Source organism: Patella vulgata, chromosome 2, assembly GCF_932274485.2.
Source record: "Patella vulgata chromosome 2, xgPatVulg1.2, whole genome shotgun sequence".
Classification (NCBI taxonomy): domain Eukaryota; kingdom Metazoa; phylum Mollusca; class Gastropoda; family Patellidae; genus Patella; species Patella vulgata.
This window is the reverse complement of record NC_065880.2, coordinates 81,849,366-81,871,151: the sequence shown is the minus strand read 5'-3', so window position 1 is coordinate 81,871,151 and position 21,786 is coordinate 81,849,366. Positions and strand designations below refer to the sequence as shown.

Sequence of the window (21,786 nt, the reverse complement as noted above, 5' to 3'; positions counted from 1 at the left end):
GCTGAATAGAAAGAAATTACACGGATTTGTCATTGAGTCAAGTGGCATGATTTCGTTCACCACTTGAATGTGAAAAGGGTCGCCGGTCCAGATGCGATGTGGGGCCATAATCCTTGAATATATGCCAATATCGAAATGAACCAAGACCTTCGGGATATAAACCTATATTTCAAATTTAGTCAAAATCGGATAAAAACTATGACCCGTTCATTATCCACGCATAAAATCTGAATGGCCGAACAGGGGCGACAGCAATACGCACCCACATCAAAATGTTGGCATATAAAAGTTAACATTATAAGAGCTAACTAATTCTCACTGATGTCAATCATTTCTATGATAGTAGCGGCCAATCAAATATTAACTGATCAGTTTGTAAATGAACTATAAAAGGAAAAGAACTTACCTCGACTTCTTTTTCTGGTAAATTATCGGCACTGGAAAGAAAACAAACAGTGGATTAAAACAAGACTCAATCATCCATTGTTTACATGGAAACCCAAATACGATTCGATTCGCAAAATTTCTAATTAGAGAAAACCACAAAGTTTCAGGAACATTTTATGAGATACACTCCAGAAACAAAACTGAGACGGATGGAAGGACTGAGTTTATTTCAAAATTCAATATTCTTCCCTTAATTTTGTTGGAAGACAATAATCTATGGGTTAGAAGAAAATATTTGATATTGTAGTTTTATAATCTGAAGTTCCTTGTCAGGTCCACTAAACACTGTGACAGATAGTGAAAATTTGAATCTCTTTCTTTTGGAACTTTTCAAGCCAATTTCCCAATTGTAAAGATATAATAATATGCCCTCCACTTGGCATTCAAAACATTTCCTAAATGTACGCTAATATACATATAAATCTATGCAATTCATTAAAACGTTACTCTCATATAATTATAATCAAACTTCAATATTCACCGCAAACTGTATTTATAATATCATACACACACTCCCATATCCCCCACCCACCCCTCCACCTTTAGATCAACCTCTTAAACTTACTTTTTCTTTGCCTTTAGAGCTTGTTTCACTAATAATGATAGAGCCATTATTTAATAACGTTTATATTCCACACAATTTGTCACAAAACACAATCAAAAAATCTAAAAGTTCTTCCCGTTTAGAAACCACAACAGTTCTAAACACAATAACGTGGAGTATACTGCCAACTCAGAAAACCACGAAACTAGGTCTGCCACCAATTATTGATCTGAACAACGAATAATCAGAAAGTTGGAACAAATGTAAAACAGCTGAGGTAAAATGACAGGAAACTCAATAATCTCTTTCTGTAGATTTCTTGTCGCGTCAACATGTAAATCTCATTTCATACAACTGTCCATATCCAATTAAGAGAGAGAGAGAGAGATGAGGTTTAACATCCACTTGACATAAACAAGGTCATTTTGGGACTAAGGTATGGTTCAATTTTATCTCAATAATTTGCTTGCGCATTGGGGTCTTTAGCAGTGGGAGGAAACTGGATGACCTGGTGAAAACCCACGAGATTGGACAGGCGACCCTACTCCTTGTCACGTCCAACCAGGGAATCGAAACCACTTCAGTTGACTCATTGACAGACCTTATGATACAGCGTACACCCTACTCCTAGTCACGTACAAGCAAGGAATCAAAACCACGCCACTTGACTCAATGACTGACCTTTTGGAACCAACGAGGTTTGACAGGCGATCCTACCCCTCGTCTTGTTAAACCATTAGACCACCTACTCTCCTGAGTCAACTAGTAGAGCTTATTCCATACAATTGATTGAAGGTAGGGTCTATATTCAGTACGGTCGGGAAATACCCCTATTCTATCTCAGAGGTAATTTGAAATCAAAACAATGATATTTCTGTATTTTACCCAATTGTTACAGAATGGATGAAATATACTACAGAACTAGAACAAACTCAGATTATTCCCTAAAGATAGAAACATATCACACTACATTATAGTTACAAATACATCATCTCCATAAAAACTCTCTAAAGCACCTAAGAATTTAAAGAATTACATATTCTTCTCACTCAAGATAGAAACGTATCACACTATATAGTTCCCAATATATAATCTCAATAAGCACCTCTGAATTAAAAGATTTACATATTTATTCTGATACACAATAAAGTTCTTTCTAGATTGATGGAATGAAAAGAATTCTGTATTCTTCTGATGAACAATAAAATTCCTCTCTAGATTCCCTTGAATTCCACAGACGGAAATATCCGATAAAATGCCATTAACGTGGATCAATTAATGCCTCTTGGTGCATCCTGACATTTCAACCTGATGCAACTGATCTGCTCCTAAAACTCTCAAACAATACAACCTGCTTACTACTTGTATCCCGATTTGAAATTCAACACAGTCTGTCGGTCGATGAACAACCTAAACCTACGATCAATTAATCCCTCAAGATACAATCTAACAGACAGAATGGTCCAAATATTCTACTTGATTCAACGAGACATGGTCAAATCTTCACTAGAATATTTTAATGGGGGTCTCTTCTTTCATCTGATAGAATCCGAACTGGGAGATTAACTAATCTTGATATTTTAATTTTCTTTTTTTTTTTTAAATTTAATGTTAAATTATTAATGAGTATATTTCATTGTAGACTAACAGTGGAAAATTCAATAATTTTCGGAAAAATCAAAATGTAACAAACAGACTTTAGTTTTCTCATTAACGTGTTATTTTGTTAACTTTCAATCACTGTTTATGAAAAATTCCTTTGATCCAGAAACACAAAAATTTGCACATAGTTTCTTATTGATGTATTTGATATTTTAAAACAACAGTAGTTTTATAAAGGGCTATATTTCAGTTAAAATAAGGCGAAAAATTTTGAGTAAATTCATAACTTAAGTCTGAGAATAATTTGTGAACTAGGGACATGACTTCAAAATTAAACAAAAGCTTCATTTATAAATAGCCTGGAGGTCGCGTGTTTGATCCCTGCATTGGCCGAGAAAGTTCATTGGGATTTTCAGATGTGGTTTCCCCATGTCAGTGCGGCAGGACGGAGGGCACATATGCACGTAAAAGATCACTTGGCAGTTGGAATTCGATATAAGAGTAGGTCAGTGCCAGTGTCCGGGCAAAATTTCCCTCATAGCCCACTGTATGGCGTATGCCCGTCTATTAGCTCAGTCGGAGCAGAACGGTAGGACGTTACACCCCATTTCATTTCACATTTATAAACAGGTGGTTGAAAAAGAGTTAAACCTGGTCATATTATCGTGGAGAAATTCTATACCTTGAAGTTGTGATATTATATCAAGGATGTGAAATATAATAAATGAGAACAGCTGATGATAGAAAATTAACTGTACAAATTTATCACATGAGACAGATTAATACAGACCAATATAAAACTGTTAAACAATACACCAATAAATTAAATTGTGTTCAGGGAAGTTAATCTTCCTCTTTCCAGATTTCAAATAGGGTTTAACATCCAACTTTTCTGCCTTCAAGGGTTTATTTATGTGCACACAGGACCTCAGGTTTTTTTTTCGTCCTACTTTTCTGCATCAACTGGGCTAATGACAACAGACATACATCATACAGTGTGCTATGAGGAAAATTTTGCATACTCTTCATCCAATTCCAACTGTCAATGGTTCTTTAACGTGCACGCCAAAGACTACATGGATGGACCTTGTAACATCGTCTCCTTACCAGGCTCTTCCATCCTGCACCACTGAGAAAGGGAAATCGGTGTTGAAATTTGATCCAAAAAAGAGAGAGAAATGGGGTTTAACGTCCACTCGACACAAACTAGGTCATTTCGGGACTAACATATGGTTTAATTTTATTTACATAATTCGCTTGCGCATAGGGGTCTTTAGCAGTGGGAGGAAACCGGAGGACCCAAAGAAAACCCACGAGGTTGGACAGGCGACCCTACTCCTTGCCATGTACAACTGGGGATTCGAACATTTGATCAAACTGCAGACTCTTTCTAGATGCCAGGAAGAGCTCCTTTAAGGCTATAGATATCCAATCTAATTCTTTGGATGTCTTGAATCCATCTTGATATTTATAACTGTCAATATTTCTAAAATATTAGACTTTGAGGTGCCATCGACAGGTTCTAATGTATTTTTCTCCTAAACCTGTTTTTAAAATTGACAGTAAAATCTATTTTTTTTTATCGATAACGGGCGATGGAAGGAAGAAATTGCGTATTTAATTATTGGCAGTATAATGAAAGCTAAATATTGATAGTAAAATGTGTGACTTTAACCAATGTCAGAAACCGGTATATATTTATAAGGTATATGTTTATAAGGGCAGCCTACTCAAACCTTTCAGAGAGAGAGAGAGAGAGAGAGAGAGAGAGAGAGTTTAATATCCACTTGGCACAAACTACATCATTTCGGGACTAACATGGTAAATTTTATTTCAAATAATTAGCCTGCGCATGAGGTCATTAGCAGTGGGAGGAATCAGGAGGACCCAGAGGGAGAGAGAGAAAGAGAAATGGGGTTTAACGTCCACTCGACACAAACTAGGTCTTTTCAGGACAAACATATGGTTTAATTTTTTTTATTTCAATAATTCGCTTGCGTGTAGGGGTCTTTAGCAGTGGGAGGAAATCGGAGGACCCAGAGAAAACCCACGAGGTTGGACAGGGGACCCTACTCCTTGTCACGTACAACCGGGGATTCGAAACCACGACAGTTGACTCAATGACAGGCCTTATGATACAGCGTGCACATGCTAACCATTCGGCCATCCAACCTCCTTACCACTAGAGCTGGGCGATATTTTGTTTTTTTGAAATAAAACCGTTACAAAAATACTGTCAAAAATACCATCTTCAGAAAAATATCGAAAAAAAAAAGAACATTATAATAATTATAATAAACAGCAACACACAGACCAACATTTTTAGCAAGTCTTTATGGTTATTAGATCTATGTTTGAACCAGCTCATCAAATTTTGTTTGTAAATTCGGTACTGTATGTATGCTAAGAACTTTTAATATTGATTGTATTTTCAACTTTTTATGCATGTTTATTTATATTTAAAAGGATATAAACTGAAATTATTGACATTTTATAAAATATCGCGATATAGTGATTATATTGTGATATTTTCTTAAAATATCGCGATATCTGTTTCCAGGGATATCACCCAGATATAGGCCACGCCTTTCATAAGGTGGTTGGTGTAGGAATAAAGAGAGAGAGAGAGAGAGAGAGAGAGAGAGAGAGAGAGACACACACACACAGATGGGGTTTAACGTCCACTTGACACAAACTAGGTCATTTCAGGACTTGGACAGACGACCCTACTCCTTGTCACGTACAACCATGTATACGAAACCACGCCAGTTGACTCAATGACAGGCCTTATAATACAGCGTGCATGTGCTAACCATTCGGCCATCCAACCCCCTATAAGGTAGTTGGTAGGAATGAAATAAACGTATAAAATATCACTTAATATTGATTACCCGACTGCTGTTAATTTCTAACTAAAACCTGGCTTCATCTAAAACCAACTTAAACCTGGCTTTTTCTAACAACACAATTCAATTAATAGAAAAACGTCATGTTACAACGTCTCCTCACAATTTCATTATATAAGATGAAACTTTACCAAAATTATCACGTACAGGGATATAAAATAAATCAGTGAATTCCGACTCCAATATAATCAAGTTTCCTATCAGTGATAGTTTTAAAGAGAAAGAAAAATGGGGTTTAACGTCCACTCGACAAAAACTAGGTCATTTCGGGACTGTTATATAGTTTCATTTTATTTCAGTGGTTTACTTGTATGTAGGTGTCTTTAGCAGTGGGAGGAAACTTAGGACCCAAAAAATACCATGAGGATGGACAAGTGGGGAATCGAAACCACTCCACTTGACTCAATGACAGACCTTTCAAATCCCTCCATCCCCGGCCCTCCACCTCCCAACCCCTATCAAGGTTTAAGGAGTACAATATCATATTCTACTGCCTTTCCCCAGTAGAATTGGGAGGAAACTGGAGAAAACGCAGTGTATATCCAGTTCTGTTGAAGGGACATTGATATGTTTCAGTACACTGTGTTGAAGCCTATGGGTTTATCTAGCTCTGTTGACAGGACAGTTTGTATGTTAACAAGGACAGCTGTTTAGTCATTCGGATAATACGAAAAACCGAGGTCCTGTGTACACATTGGCATGCATGTAAAAGATCCCTTGACAGTTGAAATTCGATATAAGAGTAGGCCGTAGTGCTGCTGTCAGGGCAAAATTTCCCTCATAGTACACTGTGTGGCGTATGACTATCTTCATTAGCCCAGATCGGAGCAAAACAGTAGGACGTTAAACCCCATTTCATTTCATTTCATTTCATTTTGTTCTATGTTAACACAACTAAAAGGCAAAAAATCTTTGACAATCAAATCACTTCTTCATACATCAATTCATAATATTTCTTTTAGTAGAAACAAATATTTAACCTAATAAAAGAACTCAATTTAAGCAGAAAAAATCACTTCAGAGGAATTTAAATCCCAATTAGGACTGTATGATGCCATCAATTTTCATGTTCATTTATTTACGAACGAGTAAAAAATATTTTTTAAAATAATAACTTTGTTATTATGGTAAAATGTAACTTTCATGGACGAGAATTCAAATCTTTTCAAGCAGAATGTATTCAATCATTCTGAGTAATATCAAATCAGCCGATTAAATTTATCGAATATACTGTGTATCATTGGTAATGCCTAGACTCAAGCATTAAGACTGAATAATTTTCAAGGAGGATAAAAACGGCAACAACTGTTCATAATTTGATATGTATCTGTCGAATGTTCGAGTCTGAGAATAAAGATGAATTATTCCGCTAAATGGATGGAGAAGATATTTTCTGTAAAAACAAGGTTCAGCCAATGCTTCTTTAATTGAACTATGGTTAAATTGACATAAATGCCAAGTAAAGAGAGAGAGGGAGAGGGAGAGAGAGAGAGAGAGAGAGAGAGAGAGAGAGCGAGATGCACACAACACAAACCAGGTCATTTCGAGACTAACACATGGTTCAATTTTATTTCAATAATTCGCTTACCCGTAGTGGTCTTTGGCAGTGGGAGGAAACCAGAGGACTCTGAGAAAACCCACAAGGTTGGACAGGCGACCCTACTCCTTTTCACGTACAACTGGGGAATCAAAACCATGCCAGTTGACTCAATGACAGACCTTATGATACAGCACGCACATGCAAATAATGAGAGAGTAAGGGGTGCAAAAAGATCATTTAATAATGCTGCCTTTTCATTATCTAAAAGATAAATCATTTAAGGATTCAGCCGTTCCACTGGCTAAATTAAGATAATATTGGTACTAGAATTGTAATTCTAAGGCAATGGAAATGCTGAATTATTAAAATGTCTTCGTTTCAGAATTCGTGTATAAAAGATTGTTAGGTCATCTTGATCTAGAAACAAATCCTGAATCTAATACAGGAGGAATTTACGTTTAATGAGAAAACATTACTCTAGCCATCAAGTTGTACAGACTGATGTAGGAATAAAAACAGGGATTATTATTTTGGTTTCTTCTATAATTATTTAAATTGGCAAAGTTTCAAAACCTATTTTATATGACCTCGCTGTCAACAAAGCAAATTCTCTTTCATATATTTGTTATCTAACTAGATTATTAGATAATATTAACACACGCAATTCACATTAGAGTAAAACAGAATAACAATTTATCTAGATTTAAAGGCCCAACATCAAACTTCACAGTAGAGTAAAACAAAAACAATTGATCTAGATTTAAAGGCCCAAAATCAAACTTCACAGTGGAGTAAAACAGAATAACAATTGATCTAGATTTAAAGGCCCAACATCAAACTTCACAGTAGAGTAAAATAGAATAACAATTTATCCAGATTTAAAGGCCCTACATCAAACTTCACAGTAGAGTAAAACAGGGGCCTCTTTCACAAAATTTTAACTAAGATAAAATCCAAATTTTAGTAATTTGATTGGATAATATTAGATTGATTTTAGTGCTTTGGTTTTTATCTTTAGGTAAGATTTCGAGAAACAGGGCCAAGGATAACAATTTATCTAGATTTAAAGGCCCAACATCAACCTTCACAGTAGAGTAAAATAGACTAACAATTTATCCAGATTTAAAGGCCCAACATCAACCTTCACAGTAGAGTAAAATATAATAAAAATTTATTTAGATTTAAAGCGAGAATTTCATATTTTCTAAGAAAGTCAAAACATAATTATTTCTGTCTTTTGCTCAATAGGTTGTCAACTTACTATTATACATAGGTATCATTCTCCAACTTATAAATCCTTGACCCCGGAAATAATAACACAATTACTTTCCTTGTTTTTCTATCTCCCCCCCCCCCCCCCCCCCCGCCATGGAATAGCTATCTTCAAAAGTTTGAATTTGAAGTTGAAAATGATATTTTTGCCAATTTTTCAACTGGCAACAGTGATTAATAGGATTATTCTTTAACAAGGCAGGACCGTTAGATACCATCTATTTTAAGGCTTTATTTTAATACATTTTAAAAATATAACTTAAAAATATGAAATTGCAACTTTAAGGCCCCACATTAAACTAGATTTTTAAAGCTTCATTATTTTAGAGCTAAATCAACTCTCTAGAGCATCATATAACTGAGATTTACATGGATTTGACACAATTAAATTTCAAAATTTAACAAAAATATGGATAATCAAGGCTTAGTCTCTGTTGTCAAGTACCATAAAGCATTGCTATAATAATAAACGATCTACATTATGTCTGTCTTTTTGAACTATTAGAGCAAGAATGGCCAGCAACCAAAGATAAGACTAAGAGTCAATTTTTAAATAGATGTTTACGTCAAGCAAAACATCAAAATGATTTTAGTCAAGCCGATAATATTTATAAAGACAAACAGATAATTAACGTAGAATGGTTGTATATATAAAGACAAATAGATAATTAAACATGCATTATGCAAGAGCAAAATCTGCTTATTAGAATACAAGTCTTTCTTTAGGCCTGAAATGTTATCTAAATTATCAATTAGACATTAATTAACTTATCCAGACCATAATACTCTCGATGTCAAGGCTAGTCTTCGATGTTGGCTGGATTAGATTCCTATATGCCGCTAACGGCTATTGATAATTAAATCAATAAAAGTGGATAATCAAGACTATGCTGTTTATATTAATGATTTTAGTAATGATGACCGAGACTATGCAAAAATTTCACCCGCTTCTTTCTCGGCTCATAGTGGATCAATTTGACTGAAATTTTCAGCAAATTACCTTTACACTATCTAGTTTTTAACTATTATAGCGAGAACTGCCATCTCTTTATCTTATCTCCCATAATGTATCTTTAACGCAGAATAGTTGTATATATATTGTATTGCCCAGATAAAAGGTTGTTACATGACTGTGTTTTATAACAGATCAATATGCAATCAAATTTAATCAGGTAAAACATGTTTCATCAATATATAATATCAATATAATCAGTAATATCAACAGTTACGTTATCTACAGGTGAAAACTTGGCAATGGCATATTGTTTATATCACTGAGTTTGATCGGTGACAGAGAGTCGGAAGAGAAAGGTTGCAAGTACTACGACTATTTTTCTATTAATCTTATATTTCATCACTTCTGTCATGCTATAAAATCCCTTGCAGACTACAATATTGTGAATATCAGTTCAAAAATCATTCAATACCATTTGGTATCTACAAGGATATGTTGAATTGACAATGTGTCAACATCCAGCATCCACTGGAAACCATATATAATGTATATATAGGGTATATTTAATGCAAACCAACACCCCCTATCATTTTTGCTGAAATCTTTCGATGTATACAGGTGACAATTCTAATCTAGTCATTATCAAGTCATTGCTTAATAATGACTAGAGAAGCCTAGCCGGAGTGTTGCTCAGTAATTGTATTCCATAGAATTGTCACCTCCATATTCCAGTTCAATTACTAAATGCCATTGAAACATGGGTCTCTTTTGATCTGATTGAATGTAAACTCGAAAGATTATCTATGATTGATAATTTAAATGGGGTACCATACAATTACAATACAAGTGCAGATAATAAAAAGTCTATTGTCAATTTGTGTGGAATTGAATGATCATGTATACCGAATACCCTACCTTTCATTGTGTAAAATCTTGTAATATTCTGAGTTGATATCATCAAGAATCTGTCGACTAGTCTCCATAGATCCCTAATTTTGTTGACTAATCTCCATAGATCCCTAACTTTGTCGACTAATGTCCATAGATCCCTAACTGTATAAGGTTAAACGTTTCAATTCTACAAGGTTTTATCTTTTTATGAACTTTGAACTTTTCAATTTTTTTGCATACCGTTTGATAACTTCCTCCTTAATTTAATCTGATAAAAATCTACTACATTTACTTATCAAAACATGGATGACATCAATTTGATAAGTTATAGATCTGCTATCAATATGCTATTCAAAGGATCGGAACACAATAGTTACATCCCCTTATCTCGCTACCCATTTGTAGTGCTTAATCTATATATAGCAATTCTCTTTTGTCATTTTTGTTGATTTTTTGAGTACAGAATTGAAGAGGAGGGTTTGAATTGAAGTTTTCTCTCTGGGTTTTGGTGAAAATTCATTATTTAGGAGCGGGAGGATAACACAGTAAGGAGTTTATTAAGGTGATATGTACAGTGGGTAGTTACATGTTTATAGTTCGCTTCTTCATGTTTATTGTGTATCTCAAAACTTCTTGTAGTCACCCTCATACAAACTTTGGAACAAAGACAAGGCTATTTTTTTTACTCTATTTGTAGTGAAAAGTTTTCAGACCAATCAAAATTTGGAAAAAAGTTGGAGCCAATAGTGCGATCGTTAATGTAAATCCGTCGGCTTTTCGGGTAGAAATTGTGGAATAAGCTTTATTTTGTAGGTTTTGATGTTTGATTACCAAAAAACAATGTTGACATTTTTTTTGAGTAGGTCTTCACAGTATGGGAGGCCATTATTTGAGGGTAGACATTTTGCCATAATATTCCAAATTATTTTTTATTTTCACCTTATTTATAATGTTATCGACATATTAACTGTGATTTGGCAATGTATTAATATTGGCGGCATTCATGACTATATCTCATATTGTTTTCCATCGTTTCATGATGATATTTCCAAGATGGCGCCCATTTTTAGCGGGAAAATCGGTCGATGTGCTGATTTCGATTAAGTAGTAGTGTTTGGTGTCAATATATATGTTTTCGGGGTCACAAATTCCATTCCTGACCTTTACAACCTTGTAAAATGATCACGTTCATATACTTAGCATATTACCAAGATGGCGGGCATTTTTGGCAGGAAAATGAGACGATGTGCAGATTTTGATTAAGTGGTAGTGTTTGGTGTCAATATATATGTTTACGGGGGCGCAGAATCAATTTCTGACATTTACAACCTTGTAAAATGATCACATGTTCACATATTTAATATATTTCCAATATTGCTGCCACTTGTGGCGGGAAAATCGGACGATCGGTTGATTTCGATTAAGTAGTTGTCTTTGGTGACAATATATATGTTTTCGGGGAGGCAGATTCGATTTCTGTCATATACAACTACGTAAAATGGTCGTATGTTCACCAATTTAGCATGTCGCTATGCTATTTTTGCCTTCATGCCAGGAATAGGCTTTACTTTCCCAGGAAAATCGATGATAAATAAATGCTAATAATGTGTTTAGAAAATGTCCTGCCACAAACAAAAATATGCTGAATGTGTGAACATACCACCATTTCACGCAGTTGTAAATGGCAGAAATCGAATCTGCGCCCCCGAAAAACAAATATTGACACAACAACGCGACTACGTAATCAAAATCAGCACATCGTCCCATTTTCCCGCCCAACATGAAAGCCATATTGGAAATATGCTAAATATGTGAACATGTGATAATTTTACACAGTTGTAAACGGCAAAAATGGAATCTGCTCCCCCAAAAATATATCTTGGTGCCATAGACGACTACTTATTCAATATCCGCACATCGTTCCATCTTCCCGCCAAAAATGGCCGTCATATTGTAAATGTGCAAAATAATCATTTTACACAGTTGTTACTGACCGAAATGGATTCTGTGCCCTTGAAAACATATTGTAAATGTGCAAAATAATCATTTTACACAGTTGTTACTGACCGAAATGGATTCTGTGCCCTTGAAAACATATATATTGACACCAACGACGACTACTTAATCAATATCAGCACATCGTCCTATTTTCCAGCCAAAAAATGACCGCCATCTTGGAAATATGCTAAGTATATGAACATGTGATCATTTTACAAGGTTGTAAATGTCAGGAATGGAATCTGTGGCCCCGAAAACATATATTTTGACACCAAGCACTACTACTTAATCGAAATCAGCACATCGTCTGATTTTCCCGCCAAAAATGGTCGCCATCTTGGAAATATCATACTGAAATGATGGAAAACAATCTGAAGTATAGTCATGAACCCTGCCAATATTAATACATTGCCAAATCACAGTTAATATGTCGATAACATTATAAATAAGGTGAAAATAATAAAATAAGTTGGAATATTATCGCAAAATGGCTACCCCCAAATAATGGCGTCCCATACTATGAAGATCTACTCAGAAAAAATGTCAACATTGATTTTTTGTAATCAAACATCAAAACCTACAAAATAAAGCTTATTCCATGATTTCTACCCGAAAAGCCGACGGATGGGAATTATGTAACAAACCGAATCCGACTACAAGCAGAGAGATCAGAATTAATGTGAAAGTCAATGGAGAAATTAAATGTGGTCTGCATCCGACTTATATAAATGGATTGTCTCCCTTTAGTCTTCAAACATATCCAGGTTTCTTACTTAAAATTCTTGTCACTTGGCCAATGTTTATTTTGTCGCTCTGAAGTCATGTCTACATTTAGATAATTTGAAATGAGACTGTCTGATGATTTATTTCTAGGCTTCACTACCGGTACTAGAAACTAATCCTGAAAATCGATTATATGAAATAGTATCCGCTTATACAACAAATGAAATGAAATAAAATGGCGTTTAATATCCGACTGCTATACTCCGACTGGGCTAATGAAGAAGGGCGCAAGCCATACAGTATATGCTTTAGTATGAGGGACATTTTGCCTGGGCAGCCATGCAACGGTCTACTGTTATATTGAATTCCAAATGCCAAGGGATCCCCTTATACCACAATGTATGGCATATGCTTGGATTAAATAACCCAGTCAATGCAGTAAAGTAGGAGCTTAAATCCCATTTCATTCATTCATTCTTATAGGTTGTGCTGGCTTGATTATAGCATCTGAAGGGGGATGCTGAATGTTGGAAACTTGTCAATTAATCATATCTTTGTAAATACTGAATGGAAATAAGCCATGTATGCACTGTCATTTCCCTTAGAGATTCAACTTTCACAATATTGTATTTTATAACAACAGCAATAGAGGATGACGACAACTCTCGTAAAGTGTGGTCTGAGTGGATGATGACAACTCTCGTAAAGTGTGGTCTGAGAGGACGACAACAACTCTCGTAAAGTGTGGTCTGAGATAGCCGGAGACTAGTGATCGGAAAACATCTGTACTGGGATGTCAGCGATACACAGGGGTTCATATAGAACACGATATGAGATGAGACACAAACGCAGTAAACAGTACAAGTCAGACAAACTCCAAGGGTGTGATGAAGAGGTTTCTTGATAATCAGACGTTTCTGACATAAGGAGTCCTTCTTCAGTAATGGCGAATAATCGAAAAACATGCAGTTGTTATCTCAAGTTGTTTAACTTGTTTACATTATTAGTTATATATAAGTTGTTAATATTTATATCTTTTTAAAACCGCCCAGTATTTATAACACCAAATAATCTTATTTATTCGGCCATAATTCTTTCAATTTCTTCAATAGCCATCCTGATCACTCCTAATTACTCTAAATCATTCCTCAACGTTCCTTTGATGTCACAATCATTTTAGTATAAATACTGCACGTTTTTCGATTATTTACCATAATAAGAGAGAGAAATGGGGTTTAACTTCCACATAACACAAACTAGGTCATTTCGGGCCTAACACATGGTTCAATTTCATTTGAATACTTCACTTGCGCGTAGGGGTCATTAACAGTGGAAGGAAACTGGAGGACCCGTAGAAACCCCATGAGGTTGAACAGGCAATCCTACTCCTTGTCACGTACATACTGAAGAAGGACTCTTGTCTCTTTATGTCCAAAACATCTGATTATCAATAAACCTCTTGATCCCACCAATGGAGTTTGTCTGACTTATACTGGTTACGGAGTCTTGATCGTGTAGGTCTGATTATTTAATTATACAGGACAATAAGGGACAAGAGACTTGATAATGATGTAAACTGTGTTTACTTTTAACATCGGGTTCGAGGTGAAGGCCTGAGTTTTTTCTATCAACTAACAACTCTTCTCCTGCTCCCTCTCAAGACTTAACCAAAATGTATTACACCCCCCCCCACCCCAACAATTTTTTTTATTGCAAATTCAGATGAATCACGAGAACGACCCACAGACAACTGTAATAGCGGAAATCTGCTAAAAAACGGAAAAAAATCATGCCTGATTATTAAAGCCAACTTACCTGGTTGGGTCTGTATTATCCTTGCCCACCTTTAATCCAAGTTTTTCGAGAAAGGAATCTGGGATACTGGGACTAACATCATCATCTGAAGGTGGAGGAGGAGTCAAACTTTTATCGAAATCATCAGGTAAGTTGACAGAGTAACGGCTTTGATTGGAAACCTCACCTTGTTCTGGTAATTCAGGTAACTTCATGGTTTTCATCTGTTCACGTTTTTTAGCCAGATTTGTCTATAAATAGAACAGACAAAAATAAAAATTAAGGAATGAAATGAAATGTTTTTTTTTTTCCATTTCATTCCCTAATAAGTGGGTAAGACGCTGGCTCGCTAGCCTGGAGGTCGGGTGTTCAATCCCTGCATTGGCTGAGAAAGTTCATCCCGTTTTTCAGCTTGGTTCCCCTTGTCAGTGATGCAGAACGGAGGGCCTGACAAGGTCAGCTGTCTAGTCGTTCGGATGGAAATGAAATGAAATGGAGTTTAACGTCCTACTGTTCTGCTCCTAACCTGGGCTAATGAAGACGGGCATACGCCATACAGTGTGCTATGAGGGAAATTTTGCCCGGACAGCGACACTACGGCCTACTCTTATATCGAATTCCAACTGCCAAGGGATCTTTCGTTCGGATGGGACGAAAACCGAGGTCCTGTGTACACATTGGCGTGCACGTAAAAGGTCCCTTGACAGTTGGAATTCGATATAAGAGTAGGCCATAGTGCCGCTGTCCGGGAAAAATTTCCCTCATAGCACACTGTATGGCGTATGCCCGTCTTCATTAGCCCAGTTCGGAGCAGAACAATAGGACGTTAAATGAAGATGGGCATAAGTCATGCAGTGTGCTTATGGCTAGCATCCATTAACTTGATTTGATAGTGTTCTTATTATCAATTACTTACAATGTCAGTGTGCTATGAGTGTCCATGGGTTTGGTGTGGTGTGGTTCTCCTGCATTTAATATTGTATATGCCCTACCTCAAAGCCCTAATTTCTATCAATGTAACCTCATAGAACTGACTCAGTTCGACTGTGCCACTCCACTCTACGACCAAAGTCAACTAAGGCGTATGGTGACAATGATTTTATGGAATAGGCTGCCCATGGACTTGAGGGTCATAGAAATTTTTAATTCTTTTTAGAGAAGCGTACTTTAACTGAGCTCCATTGTTATTTTCATTAGTGCCAAGCTTTTTACTTTTCTCTCATTTTTACCTTTATAACTATTGTAAAACATTTTGAACTGAAATGTAATGGGTTCAATATCCTACTGTTCTGCTCCGACTGGGCTAATAAAAATGGGCATATGCCATACACTGTGCGATCAGGGAAATTTTGCCCGGACAACGGCACTATGGCCTACTCTTATATCGAATTCCAACTGTCAAGGGATTTTTATGTGCACACCAATGTCTCATCCAAACGACTAGACAGCTGTCCTGGTCAGGCCCTCCGTCCTGTATCACTGACAAGGGGGAACCACACCGGAAAATCTGGATGAACTTTCTGGGCCTATGCAAGGATCGAATAGCTGACCTCCAGGCTAGCTAGCCAGCGTCTTACCCACCATGACCCCCAAAGCATTTTGAGATTTTATGTAAATTGCTATATTAAAATAAAAATAAGGAAAGGGTATTTTAACTGAGTACCATTGTTATTTTCCTAAGTGCCATTCCTTTTACTTTTCTGTCTCATCTTACCTTTATAATTGTAGTAAAGCATTTTACGATTTTTTGTAAATCACTATATTAAAAATAAATTATTATTTTATTTTATACCACAAGTTGTAACCATCCACAGTCTACTTACAATTATATATACACCACATAAGTTGTACCGTAATATAAACCCCCGACAAGAACCATCCACACTCTGACTATAGAGATCAGTAGACTATTATTTATACCACAAGTTGTACTGTAATATACACCACAACAAGAACCATCCACACTCTACTGACTAGAGATCATTTACAAGTTACAATTAACAAACTGATCTGTTGATCAAGGTTAAAGTGATATGACGTGAATCCATATTCTCATGCTAAATCCATATTCTGTTAAATTTTTTTTTTTTTTTACAAAAATTGACACGTAAGTGAAGGACTATTGAAGGAGTTTTGAAGGACTAATAAAGCCGTCAAGTCATCATTTTACAAAAATAAACTTGTATAAATATATAAATTATGATGATGATTATCTATGTGGATGATTTATAACGTGTTAACTTCTGTCTTCTTGAATAATTCTAATGCACAGAGGGTGATTTTTATCTTTTAAACGCAGACATGATTCTCTATGCACCCACCACCAGAAAGCAGATGATTGAATTAGAGATGTTAGTCCTAAAATAACCTAGTCTGTGCTGAGTGAACTGAAAAATGGACCATGTTACAATAAAAACTGTTATTTATTTGTCAGTGTGAACATTGCCTTAGACTATATGATATAGTATGTTGCCAGAGTGAACACAGCCTTAGACTAGATGATATAGTATGATGTCAGTGTGAACATCGCCTTAGACTTGATGATACAGCATGATGTTAGATTGAACATAGCTTTAGAATAGATGATACAGCATGATGTTAGATTGAACATAGCCTTAGACTAGACGATGGTAGAGTGTGATGCCAGTGTGAACCTAGCCTTAGACTAGATGATATAGTATGATGTCGGTTTGAAAATAGCCTTAGACTAGATGATGATATAGTATGATGCCAGTGTAAATCTAACCCTAAGACTAGATGATGCAAGTGTGAACCAGCCTTAAACTAGATATAGTATGTCAGTGTGAACCTACCCTTAGACTAGAGTAGATGATGATGCCAGAGTGAGCATAGCCTTAGACTAGGTGATGATATATATAGCATGATGCCAGTGTGAACATAGCCTTAGACTAGATATTGTATGTCAGTGTGAACCTACCCTTAGACTAGATGATGATGATATATAGCATGATGCCAGCTGAGTGATGACTATCTGCTGTAACCAAGGAATGTAAACAGAAATACAGTAGGTAATATATAAGAACTTACACCTGGTAATATATTAGAACTTACAAAATATAACCAGTACCTTGTATTATATAGACCCGGTCAAAAGGAAGTGCATATACATATAACTATATATTATTTTTATATACACACCCTATTATATTAAAGATGTATTATCTGCCTATTGTAGACATTTATTAACACGACAAGCCTCTAATCATTTTTCTAGAACATCAGATGACAGAGATTTAAATGGATTGAAAAATGATCACGTCATTTAATGAATTTATTTAAAAATGATGAATCAAGGATAAACCTCAATTAACAAGTACCACTGCTACGATAATAAACATCTTGTCAAAATTTCAATCAGCTCATAATAAAGTAATATGAATGAAATTTTCGATATATTCATTTTGCATTATCTATTATTGAACTATTATAGCAAGAACTTTCAGCTATTTAACTAATCTTACATAATGCCCCTTTAAAATACAGACTGTTATTACACATGTAACTCACGGTCTTTGAAATAAGTTTCAGTATGCAAATTAATTACTAAACTATAAAATATATTAAACTTGTCTAAAAATTGTCCAGTGCCCACTCCCTACCCCTCGACTTATTAAATTTACCCTTGATATCTGACATTCATTAAAAATGGCATCACACAGAACCACTCTCAGACTCTCTATGTCACTCCTGTATTTTTCTAGTAAGATTGAGTGTCCTTACTTTTAGTGAATGTAACTACCTGGGAATGTATCTTTAAGAAGAATCATATTAACGACCCTATAAATAATTTCTTGAGAATGTATCTTTAAGACGCGCCTCATTAACTACTGATAATCATGTCAGGAAGTGATTAAGTAAAATTCAGTGACCCAGAACGAGTAACGATATATTAATTAAATAATTATACAAATTAACTATCACATAGTGAGAAGTAATATTTTGGCACCAACTAGGCAGGCGTGACAAAAACAAGAAATAACTACCTTATATTATAAATTATAGTCACATCCTGGTATCCAAATTTCTTTCCATGTTAACACAACAGCAATTAAATCAGAAAAATTCTTAATAAGAAAAAGACACAACTGCTATAACAGGTTGATGGTTGTACGAAATTATATCTTGAATAGTTTAAGAGATAGATGTATGCTCCAGAAATAAAACTAGGACAAAGCCTAATTAACTTTACAAGGTACAGGCCTATAAAAGTTTTAATTTGGAAATCCTAATGGTATTAATAATAATTTGGCATTAAGAATTTGTTTTGCACAAAATGTCTTATTGATTTACAGTATGGGAGATTAGATAAAGAGCTGTTCGTTCTCATTATAATAGTTGAAAAATAGATACGTAAATAGAATATATGCTGAACAGTTCAGTCAAATTGCTCCACTTTGAACCACGATATTAGCTTTTGAATTTTAGGCTAGCCTCGATCATCATTACTAAAGTCGATACGATAAAAAGCAAAGTCTTGATTATCCATTTTTACGTTTAATTATTTAAAAAAAAAAAAAAATTTCAATGTGCTAAATATGGCAGGCGAGTGATGGCATCAAGAGTTGATTATGGTCTGGATAAATTAACTAATGTCTAAGTAATAATTTAAGTAACAATACAGGCTTAAAAAAAGACCTGCAATAGGCAGATTTAGATCTTGAATAATGTACGTTTAAAAATATAATTATAATTGTATGGAAACTGTTGGATTTCCTGTTAGTTTTCACATACTAAGGTTTTAGTACTCCTTGAACAAGTCACATCTGTGAAGGTAATTTTTTTTCAAACTAAATAAGTCACTATGAAATGATTACTACCCTAAGAAAAAATATAAAAACTTTTCCCAATGGCCTATAATCAAATATTCTTCCTACCTTGGAATTAGTTTTAATGTAAATAACTGTGATCCGACAATAATCCACAACGTGACTAATGTTTTAAAGTGTCTACTTGACAGAAGTTGACTAACCAATATACGCCACTATATAAATATACCTATATCACATCAATCTTATCCTGACACTTCTCGGTCTACACTTGAATTATTACATCTCTTCTCAATTTATACTTTTAAAAATGCAATTTCAGGTCAATATTTAAATAATAACACTATTAATCATTTACCTTAGATAGTCAGTGCAGGAGAACTGCATTACAGATAAAGAAATATAAACCAAGAAGACAAACCCACGGACAACACACTGACATTGTAAGGAATAAATAATAATAAGTGCACAAGACTCACACATAACTAAAAATAATCCCATGGACAAGGCACAGAACACACTGACATTGTAAGTAATAAAAATATTATCAAATTAGGGTAATATGTTACCTTTCTCTAGATCACTTATGGTCAGCGTTCTTTTAGTTATCAAGCACCTGTTTTATGGAATAATCTACCATTTAGTTTAAGATGTTGTACATCTCTATATTCTTTTAAAAAAACAACTTTAAACACATTTATTTAATCAGGCTTTTAACTGACTCTGTAAACAATCGTTAACATGTCCATAATCTTGTCGTTTATGTATGATTTACATTGTCACTTTGTAAAGTGCCCCTGAACATGTTATATGAAAAGGTGCACTATAAATATGCTGTAATAATAATAATAATAATATAACTTAGGCAAATAAGTGTTGATGTGCTTCTAGTAAATGGGAGCCACAGTGGCTCAGTGAGTAAGAGGCTGACTCACTAACCTGTAGGCCCCGTGTTTGATCCTTGCATTGGCCAAGAAAGTTCATCAGGATTTTCTGACGTTTCCCCCTTGTCAGTGGTGCAGGATTGAGGGCCTTGCAAGGAACAATGTATAGTCATATGGTTAATCAAACCTTCCGTAGGACTAGACCCTGTTTCTTGCCAGGTCTTCTGTCCTGCATCATTGGCAAATAAGAAGTGTTTTTAGGTATTCTAGGAAGAATAAGCCCTCTGCACTGATTATAGCAAACTAGATATAAACTAAAACTTTGGTATGATCTCCTTCTAAAATTAACAAGATTGTTCTAAAACTTTGCCTCTAAAATTAACACAGTTGATTTTAAAACAAAAACTTTCCCCTTAAAATTAACACAATTGTTATTTAAACTAAAACTTTCAGTATGATTTCCTTCTAAAATTACCATGATTGTTATTTAAACTAAAACTTTCAGTATGATTTCCCTCTAAAATTAACATGATTGTTATTTAAACTAAAACTTTCGGTGTGATCTCCTTCTAAAATTAAATTGGTATTTATAAAAACTAAAACTTTCTGTATGATCTCTCTCTAAAATTAAGACAACTGTTGTTTAAATTAATACTTCTGGTATAATCTCCCTCTAAATTTAACACCATTGTTATTTAAATTAAAACATTCTGTCTCTAAAAGTTTCTGTATAATCTCTCTCTAAAATTAACACAGTTTTAATTTACACTAAATCTGTCCGTGTTTCTCTAAAATCACCAGTCGTTATTTCTTGAACTGAAAACATCTCTAAATAATTTCAACTAGTAGTCAAGACAGGAAGCATACGATGATTAGAGTTTAAATTACAACATCCCTCCACTGAAATATGACTTCATCTTGAACTTGGAATTTAAACTACTTTAAAGTAACCAACTTTAAATTAACACTCATTTCATCTTATAAATACATGTATCTATGGTTACAGTCTTCAGCATCTGGTCTTTTTATGAGACTAACAAAGTAATTTTCTCATGAATGATGACAAGGGACCACAGTTTGACTTACACATACATGTATTTGAAACAGCAATGACTTGCACGTATTTGTAACAGCAAAAAGACAATCTCATAGACTATCCTCTATTGGCAAAAATAATCGCAGTATTCTACAATGTGAGCAAAGGGCAAAAACTCTATTAGAAGAACAAATTAACAGAAATTGATCAAATTCATGAGGTTTTATTAGCCTGAACAATAAATTCTAATATCAAGAAGAATAGGAGATAACTATTGTCGTTAAACTAAATACAAGGCAATAACTCTTGAAGGTATAATTAGAAATTGCTAAAAGAGAGAGAGAAATGGGGTTTAATGTCCACTAGACACAAACTAGGTCATTTCGGGAGTAACACATGGTTCAATT

General features: G+C 34.8%; 1 protein-coding gene across 7 annotated transcripts in view; it reads right to left on the bottom strand.

Annotated features, from left to right (window-relative positions):
* LOC126810366 (inositol 1,4,5-triphosphate receptor associated 1) overlaps window positions 1-21,786 on the bottom strand; it is a 102,523-nt gene that overhangs the window by 38,075 nt on the left and 42,662 nt on the right. For all 7 annotated transcript variants that reach the window (XM_056098431.1, XM_050535387.2, XM_050535389.2 and 4 more), the window contains 2 exons: window positions 14,694-14,923; window positions 407-437 (listed from right to left, as the gene is read on the bottom strand). In XM_056098431.1, coding sequence (XP_055954406.1) covers window positions 407-437; window positions 14,694-14,923 — 261 coding nt within the window. The remainder of the gene's footprint in view (window positions 1-406; window positions 438-14,693; window positions 14,924-21,786) is intronic.